The 12,276-nt window shown below is 36.1% G+C and overlaps 1 protein-coding gene and 1 long non-coding RNA gene across 6 annotated transcripts in view; both read right to left on the reverse strand.

Moving 5' to 3' along the window:
• Positions 1-12,276, reverse strand: part of CREB1 (cAMP responsive element binding protein 1) — a 77,168-nt gene that overhangs the window by 21,246 nt on the left and 43,646 nt on the right. For 2 of the 5 annotated variants that reach the window (XR_004269097.1, XM_032278464.1), the window contains 3 exons: positions 9,223-9,405; positions 8,007-8,069; positions 7,048-7,198 (listed from right to left, as the gene is read on the reverse strand). Coding sequence is in view for 4 of the 5 variants with exons in the window: in XM_032278464.1 (XP_032134355.1) it covers positions 7,048-7,198; positions 8,007-8,046 (191 nt within the window). In the remaining variant the exon portion in view is untranslated. The other 3 variants (XM_032278462.1, XM_032278463.1, XM_032278465.1) reach the window with 2 other exon arrangements.
• On the reverse strand, positions 6,307-7,052 carry LOC116551880. Its single transcript, XR_004269098.1, has 2 exons — positions 6,841-7,052; positions 6,307-6,519 (listed from the first exon to the last, which is right to left on the reverse strand). It is a non-coding gene; the product is annotated as an uncharacterized LOC116551880 (long non-coding RNA).

The following is a 12,276-nucleotide window of genomic DNA, read 5'->3' on the forward strand; positions in this document are numbered from 1 at the left end:
AGTGAACAAAGCACCTACCATGCGCCGCTGGACCTATAGAGCTCATGGTCGGATTAACCCATACATGAGCTCTCCTGCCACGTTTCTTAACTAAAAAGGAACAGACTTGTTCCTAAACCAGAAGAAGAGGTTGCCCAGAAGAAAGAGATATTCCAGAAGAAACTGAAGAAACAAAAACCTATGGCACAGGAGCAAGTTCAGCATTAAAATAAATGCAATTAAAAGGAAAAAAAAATGGCCTAATATTTGCATATAATCTATATGCATCCTCCCATATACTTAAAATCATCTCTAGATTACTTATAATATCTAATACAATATCTAGATTACTTTTTTATTTATATTATTTTAAAAATTGTTATATTGTTACTTTTTTTCTTGAATGTTTTAAATCTATGGGTGGTTGAATCCACACAGATGTGGAACCTATGGAAAACAGTGCCAACTATATACAAAGATACAGAAATAAGATGTGTGCACAGATGAAGGTCGGTCGGTTGGCCTGTCTGTCTCTCTGTCCGTCCATCCGTCCATCTATCTATTTTTTTGAGACAGAGTTTCACTCGTTTCCCAGGTTGGAGTGCAGTGGCGCCATCCTGGCTCACTGTAACCTCCACCTCCCAGGTTCAAGCAATCCTCCTGCCTCAGGTTCCTACGTAGCTGGAATTATAGATGCACACAACCACACCCGGCTAAATATTCCATTTTTAGTATAGATGTGGTTTCACTATATTGGCCACCATTTTCTAATAAAGGAACTAGGGAATCATTGAAAAATGGCTGATTCTAAGGCTAGGGAAGGGAAAACACAAGATGAGAATTTGAAACTGGACAATCTTGTAGTGTCAGCAAGTAAAGACATGCTTAAAAAAAAATTGGGGCACGTCAAAAGGACACAGAAGACAACTTATAAAAGATTCCAGTGGCCAAAGCTAGAACAGTGTGAACAACATATTAAATAATAATGGTATTGTGTTACAACTCTGAAAATAAAATATTTATGTGTCTGTATTGATATAAATAAATAATGTGGAGAAGAAACAAATCTTATTTATAGAATTCAGTTGTTAAATGCAGAAGGGACAGGGATACAGAACATTCCCATTAGAAAAGCAAATAGTAGTAATTACTGTAGACAGGATTCACTGATGAATTCTAAAATTGGTGGGCAAAACTTTAAAGAGAAAAAAAATATATCTGCATAGCCTCCAAGTATCTCTTCTAAAATACACCTAATAACTGTGGTAGTTTTAATACATGACCACAAATTCTTTCATATTTTCCCTTTTAGGAGGTGAAATTTAATTCTCTTCTCCTTTAATATGGGCTGGACAAAGAGAAAAATGGTAGCTCAACAGTGGAGACATCTGGATAGCACTTTAACCAAGCGATCAAAGTTGACATCACCAGTTTGTGCTCCCTTTATGATACGAGAGGGGCACATTATACCTCTGTGGAATTATTCCCCCAAACCTACTAACCGTAAGAAAACACTGTACAATTGAGGGAATGTACAAAATGCAAATTGAGGGATATTCTACAAGAAAACAGATCACTACTCTTCAAAAGTGACAAGGCCATCAAAGACAAGGAAACAGAAACTTTCACAGACTGAAGGGGACGATAAATGCAATATGACACCCAAGCTGGATTATATAAGTAAAAAAACTGGAGAAAGAAAATGTATAATTCAGTTAACGGTATTATACCAATGTACTTCTTACTTTTGATAAATGTACCCTGGTTATGCAATATACTAAGATTAGAGGAAGCTGGATGAAGGGTATCTGGAACTCTGTAGTACTATTTTTACAACTCTTTTATAAGTTTATAATTACTTAAAAATATATATTTACCTTTCTGTGTACTGGTTTGAGTAAAAAACTTGACTCTACAATGTTAATATATGATGAAATTAGAAGTAATTAAATTTTTAGATGTTTCCTAATTTACTTATAATGAACGTGTTTTACTTGTGTAATTTAAAAAATTGATCGTAATGTACATATTCTTTAGTAACTTGCTTTTTGTCCACCAAGAACATCTTTCTATCTTAATAAAAATACATCTTTCTTTTTCTTTCTTTCTTTTTTTTTTTTTTTTGAAACAGTCTCGCACTGTCACCCAGCTCGGAATGCAGTGGGGTGATCTCGGCTCACTGCAACTCTGCCTCCTGGGTTTGAGCAATTCTCCTACTTCAGCCTCCCAAGCAGCTGGGACCACACGCATGTGCCACCACGCCCAGCTAATTTTTTTGTATTTTTAGTAGAGATGGGGTTTCACAGTGTTGGCCAGGATGGTCTCCATCTCCTGACCTTGTGAGCCACCTGCCTCAGCCTCCCAAAGTGCTGAGATTATAGGCATGAGCCACCGCGCCTAGCCTCTTTTTTTATTCTTCATGGCTAGTTGTATATAGTTGAATGGATATATTTTAATTCATATCAAATACACTTTAATTTTTTTTTTAGAATTTCTCAAATTTTTTACCCTATCAATTTTCTAGGAATCTATTTATATCCCTCAACTCTTTAGTTTTCTAACATTATTTGTTAAAATGTTTTATCTTTTACTTTGCTAAATAGGTGTTTTATAGTTTTATATGGCCAAATCCATTTAACCTTTTCCTTTGTTACTTCTGCCTTTAGGGAATCTATTAAAATCTTTCTACAGTGTAAAGTTACATAAAGGCAAAGGTGATAGATTGTATTACTTTAATAATTTTTCACTCCCTACTTCCTGTAGGAAGAGTTCATTCCCACTCCACTGACTTTGGGCTAGTCCTTGCCTGTGCGGTGGCCAACAGAGCACAAGAAGATGTAATGTTCACCACAATCAGGCGAATGCTTTCAAAAGCATTGCCCTCTACTCAAAGAGGTGCTGCTCTAGGCCAGGATCCTAGAACCAGATGGGTATGTGAAGGAGAGCAACAGCAACTGACCTGCAGCTGCCAACATGTAACATAAGTGGGGAAGAGATTTTGCTTTAAGACACTGAGATTTGTGGTTGTTATTGTAGTAACACAAATTCATAAAACAGCTGTCTATATTTTCTTTTAGAATGTTTACCACTTATCTTCATCTTAAAATAGAAGGAAATTTGGATAGTGTTGAATTTTTTCCTCACTATCTTTGATAGGAAAAGATCACAATAGATCACAATCTTTTCCTATCAAAGTTTAATTTAAGATAGGCTGTGTTTGATGTGCCTAATGGATATTCATCCTAGTGAGCATGCTCAGGAGGAGTGTGCTTCTCTTAACTTTTCCACTGAAATAGCCACAATAAAAGAGGAAACCAAATATGGAGATTCTGGGGGTGCCGCAACAACCAACTACTGCTGGCATAAACTTCTTTTAAATCTCTGATTTTGCCTTAAAAATAAAGTATATTTCTCTCAAATATTTTAGCAAAATGAACATTCAAGGAAAGCATTCCACATTCACCTCCTAATGCTACATAGTCCCTAGCACACTGCCGTGTGCTCTGGTTTGAGAGGCACAGCAGAAGATGGCTGCATATTGGAATCAGTGAAGTAGCATGTTTACAGGTGTTGGTGCCAGATATGGGTTCAAATTTCAGTTCTCCTAATCTCATGAAGTGTGTGACTTTTGGCAAAATATTTAAATTTTCTCTGTTATTTACCTTCTCCTCCTCTATAAGCTTCTACCTCAATGTAGGTAGAATTAATAAAATAATATATACTGGGGCTTAATAAATAGTACTCAGCAGAAAGGTCAAAGCCAGAAAGAATACATAGAATTAAGAGGTATCAGCATATAAAATAATGCCTCAAATACATGGGTATGGATGAAGGTTCAAGGGAGAAATCTGAAAGGTAGTCAGAAAACCAGGTGAAGTAAGCTAAGGAAGAGTTTAGGGTAATGATAAGTCAAAAGTGTCAAATAATCCCTAGAGTTAAATTATTATTATTTTTTTTTAGATGAAGTTTTGCTTTTGTCACCCAGGCTGGAGTGCAGTGGTGGTGATCTCGGCTCACTGCAACCTCAACCTTCCAGTTTCAAGTGATTCTCCTGCCTCGGCTTCCCGAGTAGCTGTGATTACAGGTGCCTGCCACCATGCTTGGCTAATTTTTCTATTTTTAGCAGAGACGGGGTTTCACCATGTTGGCCAGACTGGTCTTGAACTCCTGACCTTGTGATCCACCCGCCTTGACCTCCCAAAGTGCTGGGATTACAAGCGTTAGCCACTGCGCCCAGCCTGCGCCCGGCCTGAGTTAAAATTAAATGAAAGAAAATACTAGATTTGCCAAGTGGGAGGGAATTTGTACCTATTTATAGACATATGAATGGTATGATAGTCACAGACACCAGATTCTAGTGAATGGAGGCTGAAAAGGTAGAAGCAGTAGTAATCTGGTAATGAAGAGGAAAAGAAACTATAGGAAAATCAATGGGAAGGTTACTTTTTAAAGAATAAGTTAACTAAATCCAAGCAAAGTAATGTTATAAAAGAGTCCATCGCAGGCGGGGTGTGGTGGCTCACGCCTGTAATCCCAGCACATTGGGAGGCCGAGGTGGGCGGATCACCAGAAGTCAAGAGATCAAGACCATCCTGGCCAACATGGTGAAACCCCGTCTCTACTAAAAATACAAAAAAATTAGCAAGGCCTCGTGGTGCGCACCTGTAGTCCCAGCTACTCAAGAGGCTGAAGCGGAAGAATCACTTGAACCGGGAGGCAGAGGTTGCAGTGAGCCGAGACTGCCGTCCCGCCTGGTGAGAGAGAGAAACTTCATCTCAAAAAAAAAAAAAAAAAAAGTCCATGGTAAGTCAGGCAGCTTCCCTGGAGATTTCAGGCAAGCAAAGGTTGGTAGGAACTATAGTTACGTGTGCCCTGTTCCTAACTTGGTGGTGGCAGTGGTCATAAATCTGAAGGAGAAACGATTAAAGGAAAAAGGAACTTTGGTCTGCCAGTCAACAGGGGGGAACCATTTTGTACCACAGAGCCAAACTACACAGACATAAATAGAAGTCCTTCTGTTGTTTTTAATAATCAAAAGATTTATTTTCTGATTCCTCTTCTATGTTTGCTTAGAACTGTTTACTTTAGTAAGCAGTGTTGTCTTAAATATTACTACTCAGCCTTTGCTTGAGACTTCTTCAGACTTGCTTCTAACTTTAAGGGTTTCCTTATAAACATTTTTAAAAACTAAAAATATTTTAATTTATATTTAAAAATATATTTAAATGATGAATGCAGCTTTCATCCTTCTGTTTAGTAAAACTTAAATACTCAAAATCACAGATGGATGGAGCACAAATAAGTCACTTGGGGGCCAGGTGCAGTGGCTCACACCTGTAATCCCAGCACTTTGGGAGGCTGAGGAGGGCAGATCATGAGATTAAGAGTTCACGACCAGCCTGGCCAACATGGTGAAACCCTGTGTCTACTAAGAATACAAAAAATTAGCTGGGTGTGGTGGCAGGTGCCTGTAATCCCAGCTACTTGGGAGGCTGAGGCAGGAGAACTGCTTGAACCTGGGAGGCAGAGGTTGCAGTGATGCAGTGAGCCGAGATCTGCCATTGCACTCCAGCCTGGGCGACAGAGCAAGACTCTGTCTCGGGACGGGGGAACAAAAAGTCACTTGGCTTGTTTCCAATTCTTTTTCTAATATCCTGGGAAAATCTTGCCATTTCTCACAGCTTAGATATAATTTACTAACATTGTGACAGCTAAGAATATTTTAGGAACAAAGAAGTTGATCTGAGCTGTAAGTGGAATTGCACATTTAAAAAACTCATTTCAACAGAGCACTACAGTTACAAGGTGCTTTCAAAGGAATTATCTTACTTGACTCTTAAAACAATACTCTGGATGTGTGCTGGAATCCCATTTTACAAAACTGAGGTATAGAAGGAATATGTTATCCCAAAATGGAGGGATGTGGCTAGGACTTGGAAGCCCTGCTTCTTTCACTCTATCAGTGTTTGAAGCATCCTGGGATGAACAGTGAAATACTTTTACCAATCTCAAACTTTTTAAACCTTTACATATCCTTATTTTCATTTTCTTCTGCCTCAGTCACTTCTACATGAGAATTCTAAACTAAATATTTAGTAACTTATTTTTATTGTTTTTGATGGCAAAATCATTTATAGCAATGAAGTTACTTTCTGAGAATTGCTTTACCAACATTTCATAGATTTTGAATGTATCATTTTTTGAAGACTATAGTTTAAGATTTTTGTCCGTAACGTGGTATTCTTAGAATTAATGTATTTCTGAAGAATCTTTAGATATTAAAATGTTATTATTTTGAGTAAAGATAATATTCATTAAAACATGAACTGGCTACCATACATTTACTTTATATAAAGTGAATTTAATATAGATAAAACTTAACACACAGCTAATACACATATGTGAAACTCTTGATCTTCTTGAACAATACTACATATGAAATGAAACCATTTTAAAGTAACCTGGCTAGCTGGTTGGAGTGCAAACATAGGCTAGTTGTGCATTAAATCTCCTGTGGGGAAACTGCATGAAAGAAAACTACTCCTTGGCCGGGCGCGGTGGCTCAAGCCTGTAATCCCAGCACTCTGGGAGGCCGAGGTGGGTGGATCACGAGGTCAAGAGATCGAGACCATCCTGGTCAACATGGTGAAACCCCGCCTCTACTAAAACTACAAAAAATTAGCTGGGCATGGTGGTGCGTGCCTGTAATCCCAGCTACTCAGGAGGCTGAGGCAGGAGAATTGCCTGAACCCGGGAGGCGGAGGTTGCGGTGAGCCGAGATCGTGCCATTGCACTCCAGCCTGGGTAACAAGAGCGGAACTCCGTCTCAAAAAAAAAAAAAAAAAAAAAAAAAAAGAAAACTACTCCATAACCAAAGATTGACCCATAATCCTACAGCCATATAAGTGCAGCTTATTAAATAAAGAAAATTTAGCAAGATCCATTACTTCTGCCAGGAAAAAAAAAAAATGCAAAGATCCTATTACCAGTAGATGTAAAGACACACATCCAGCAGAATGTGAAGACATACGTGACCCACAACAGTCTAAGTCAATGCAGTCTATGTACCTGTTCTTCATTAGACGGACCTCTCTCTTTCGTGCTGCTTCTTCAGCAGGCTGTGTAGGAAGTGCTGGGGAGGATGCCATAACAACTCCAGGAGCAATAGTGCTAGTGGGTGCTGTGCGAATCTGGTATGTTTGTACATCTCCAGAGGCAGCTGAAAAAAATAGTGAGCATGGTGTAAGACAGAAACATTGCAACTTGATTCAATCATATATATCAATCATCAATCTAGGCATGTATTTTGGACTAAAAGGGAAACAAAAAAGAAAAGATGATTCTGGCTAAAGTATTGAAAGAATCAGCACTCTTTGCACCACTACTAAGAAATAATTCCCAATGTAATGTATTTATTACAGCAACCTATATCTGCTGGATCTTATACTGTATTTTTCATTTGAATGCAGTTCCGTTCTGTCGTTAACATGCTTACCAACCTTAAGTCTAAAAGGTAAGTGGGGCACAGCTTGGATGATCTTCCTAGATAGAGTATAGTCCTCAATGTCTTCCTTTGATATTGGTAAATTCATATTAAAAAATTTCAAGTAGACTCTTGCCACGACATAAAAACCACCATGATTTTTCATAAAATAGCAAAATGAAAAAGAAAATAAAGCATTATGGTCAACTATTATAAATTTCTAATTGAAACAAAACTGAAAGTATGAAAAAGTGTATCACTTGATACCAGTTATATTATTTGAAAACATACTGTTTTAATGTAAATGATAATAGCTAAATAAACTGAAGTTTCATTTTTCTAACTGATGTACCATTTGTAAAAACAAACAGAATCACTATTTGTCAAACTGCTTCTAAAAACAGCATAATAGTATGTTCTCCTAAGAATAAGCAACCTAATGTTACTTAATTTGAAGGTCTTCATAAAATTATTCATATTAATTATTAATATCAATTAAAATGTATGGTTTGAGTGGAAAAGATTTATATACTAAACATGTTACCATCTTCAAACTGACGTTCAGAATTCAAATTCACTGACATCCTGCTTTACAATTTTTGAGTACCTGCATGTAAAGTGAAAAGGTGTTTTACTCTCATCAATAAGCAAAATATTATCTTTTTCAAATACTTGTTTAATAACAGAATATATTCTGTAAACATTAGGGTTCTTTAAATAAGTTATGACTCTCTCCAGTTGGTGTTTCAGGATTCTTCAATTATCCATGGTAAAAGAATACAACTATTATTACCTAACACAGGCAAAATGCATTATTATTTATAAAAATATTTTCAGAAACAAATTATTATTTCCTCAGTCAGCAAATTTCTAAGCTGGCATTAACTATGTTCCTCAAATATTCAAACAAATCCAAAGAAAAATGGTTAACTGCTATCCATAAGGAGTCCTGAAATACACAGGGAAAAAAAAAAGCAAAAACAAACAACAACCAAAAAAGCAACTTCTATAATTTGTCAAAAATTTAACGACTACTGTTTCTCTAAAGAGCAGCAGATTTGCATACTGGTATAAGTTCTTGTGGAGTATACTGTTTTCATATGAAATAAAAACTGGGTCAAGTGGAGAGGCATCTCAGCACTTTGCGAGGCGAAAAAGGAGGATTGCTTGGGGCCAGGAGTTAAAGGCTAACCTAGGCAATATGGCGAGACCCTGTCTCTAGAAAAAAAAAACAATAATAATAAAAACTGATGATTTTAGCAAAGAAGATTTAAATTTCTTTTGAATAAAAGGCAGAGAAACAGAATCCTGAACTTCTGAAGATTCTTTTCAGAGATTTAGTGCAACTCTTATTTGACACATGAAAGAAACAAACAAAATACTTTTCTGAGGCCCAGAGAAGCTGGGTTTTACTCAAGGTGTCATAGCAGATCCATGCAGTTAGTTATAGAATCCATCTTTCTTAACTCCTGATTTCCTGGTCTTTCCTTCTAACCTACCCTGTTTCTTGTACCCCAAATAATAAAGGTGTTAAATGCAGATGTAATATTTTTAAAACTGAAAATAGTTGTTTTTATGCCATGACATTTTGGTCCAATTGGAATAATGGAAGAGTTCATGGAAAAATACTATCTATATTGAAGAAATGTTAACTACATTTGAACAGTGCTTTGCAAAATGATACTTACTTTTTCTGTGAGTTTATAAAATTTTAGTATTTTGAAGAATTTACCACACCTGTGAATTCTGAATTTGCTTACCTTGAACAACAACTTGGTTGCTGGGCACTAAGATCTGCTGTCCATCAGTGGTCTGTGCATACTGCAGAATGGTAGTACCCGGCTGAGTGGCGGCTGCATTGGTCATGGTTAATGTTTGCAGGCCCTGTACCCCATCGGTACCATTGTTAGCCAGCTGTATTGCTCCTCCCTGGGTAATGGCAACTAAAATCCAATGGATTTTATAGTTACAAGTTAAATAATATCATATAAGACTTTTAAAACACTAAAATCCAATGTAGAATAATTTGTAAAATAATCCAGGAGAAATTACAGCAAATAACATCACCAAGAAAGGTCTGATATATTCAAGTTACCTGCTTCTCAGGAAACCCATATTCAATTTCTATAATAGAAATGCACTCTATGAACTGCATTATAATTTATAATAATAATAGCTGTTAACAATTTTTTTAAAAACAGGCAAATGGGAAAATGTTGAATTCCTTCTGAAGTTATTTGGTTCCGAGGAGGTTCTGACAAGTATTAATACATTGAGCATTAACTATACAATGTATTAATACTTGTCCCATTAGTAAATAATTTCTGGAGAGTAGGATTTTTCTTATCTACTTTCATGCACTTAGCACAGTGACAGGCACGAAACAGGCACCCAATAAATGGTTGTTTTAACATATAATTAATAAAGCAGTTCATCAGTGCATCTTATTCCCTAACTGTTGTAAAAATTCATTAACAATATCGAATCCACTAAATGAAACAACTGAAATATCCTATGGAACTTAATTATTAACAGTCTCTTATGAAATTTTAAAATCAACTCAAGATCATCATTTAGAAAAAAATGTTTTACTGTCATTTCTAATTTAATACATATCCAAACATTCTCATATAGAATCCTTTGTTGTTTATACCCTAATTAACCACACATGCCATTCACTTGTTAAACAATAAATCAGTCGTTTGCTCATACTAGTAGATATTTCACTTTATGAAAAACTAAATCACCTTTATGCTACAGTACATAGAAAAATTTAATTTAAAAATTAGATTATTTATTTGGAAGAAGCATTCTTTAGATAGGTAGCAATATCCTCCCTAGACAATTCTCCCTCTGTAGGGGTCAAACTTTTCAGAAAGAGAAGGACCAGAAATCACAGTATCACATATAAAACTGCATAACTGATTTTACCTGAAGAAGAAAAAAGTAAACAATGCAGGAAAGTCAACATGCCTGACTTAAGCACGTTAATGTCCACTAGAAGGGAATTAGTTTGGGATCAGCTGTCCACCAGCTATGGGAAATGGTAACAGCCTGAGTCATCTGTACATGGAAAATTGATTATATACTGCCCAATTAAGAAATAAGAAGGGTTAATAGCTACAGTGTGATTAGCTTAGCAAAATGATACTTGTGAAAATTAAGATATTGGCATATGCACTGATCTAGTTTAGCTAATCCCAGAAGTTTTACTTATCTTAGGCAAGGGGAAAAAAAAGAGTAAGAATTATTCTAAGATTAATTTTGCATGATTACCTGTAAGAATCAGAAGGTTAACAGAATCAAACTACAATTTCTCATTTAGAGTTAATGAGCGAATTCTACCGTATTTAACAAATACCACTTTCTTCTTGACTACAGAGCAGTGACCTCAAGGTGGGAAGAAGGAAGCAGAAATAGTAAACTCATGTATGACAAGACTGGGTTATAGTGTCAGTTCCATCACTAACAGTTTTTTGTTTTAATTTTTTTCTTTTGAGACAGTGTCTTGTCCTGTCTTCCAGGCTGGAGTGCAGTGGCAAGAGCATAGCTCACTGTAGCCTCTAACTGCTGGGCTCATGTGATTCTCCTGCCTCAGTCACCCAAGTAGCTAGCACAGGCCATCAGGCCCCACTAATTTTCTAAAAATATTTTTTTTTTGTAGAGATAGGGTTTTGCTTTGTTGCCCAGGCTGATCTTGAACTTCTGGCCTTAAGCAGTCCTCCCACCTTGGCCTCCCCAAGTGTTGGGATCACAGGTCTGAGCCACTGTGCCCAGCCATCACTAAACTGTTATTTGATTCTGTTATCTCTTCTATAAAAATAAAAGCATCTGGGTTCTAGCCAGTAAGTACAATTAATGCAAATATCAAATGAGGTCATGTATATGAAAATACTTTGGAAACTGAAGTCTGATCCTATTGAACATGGTTCTTCTCTATAGTATTTATGTATACACTTCATATTTCAAAAGGATTTGAGATACCTTTCAATAAAACACAACTCATTAAAACAATAAAAAGAAGTAATGGATGTATCCTAAGTTATATAAAACAATTCTAGAAGAAAATATAGACTAAGAAAAGAATACAATTAAAAGTTAGCTAAGAATCTGAGTAGCTGAATAAAGAGGGAAACATCATGAGTCATAGTTTTATTTAGTGAAACAAAAAAATTCAAGTTCAAAATGGCAGACATATGTTTTCTACCTAAGAGCAGGATCACTAACAAGACTTTACTATCTGGATCACTGAACAGATAAATCTAGAAACAGCATGAGTTTAGAAAAATGATCAATTTAAGGAAGGAGTGGAAATTTATGCATCCACCTGGAAGGGGACTTGGGGGAGGATATGCTCTAATTTGATAATTCCACTCTTAGGGTATTTAAATAGCATTGTCTGAAACAGTAGAAATGTCCTAAATGTTCATCAGCCAGAGAATGTTTAAATAAATGCTGTATTTACACAGTGAAACACAATGCAACTATTAAAGAAACAATATACGTAACTATGTGTGTTTATATATCTATGGTGAATTCTGACAAACATGTTGACTGTGTAAGTTAAGAAATATATAAATGTTGCTGTACATGTATTTATTACATTGCTCTTAATGAAAAGAAGAACATGTTAAATCAGTTTCATCAAGCCATGTGTGTATACACAGAGAGGACCAGGATAAAAATAATGAACAAAGCTTTAAAAATTTCAATATATTAATCTCTCTATCTCTCTCTCTTTTTTTTTTTTTTTTTTTGAGATGGAGTCTTGTTCTGTCACTCAGGCTGGAGTGCAGTGGTGCGATCTCAGCTCA

This window comes from Sapajus apella, unplaced genomic scaffold (assembly GCF_009761245.1).
Source record: "Sapajus apella isolate SASKATOON/1434 unplaced genomic scaffold, GSC_monkey_1.0 scaffold10, whole genome shotgun sequence".
NCBI lineage: Eukaryota > Metazoa > Chordata > Mammalia > Primates > Cebidae > Sapajus > Sapajus apella.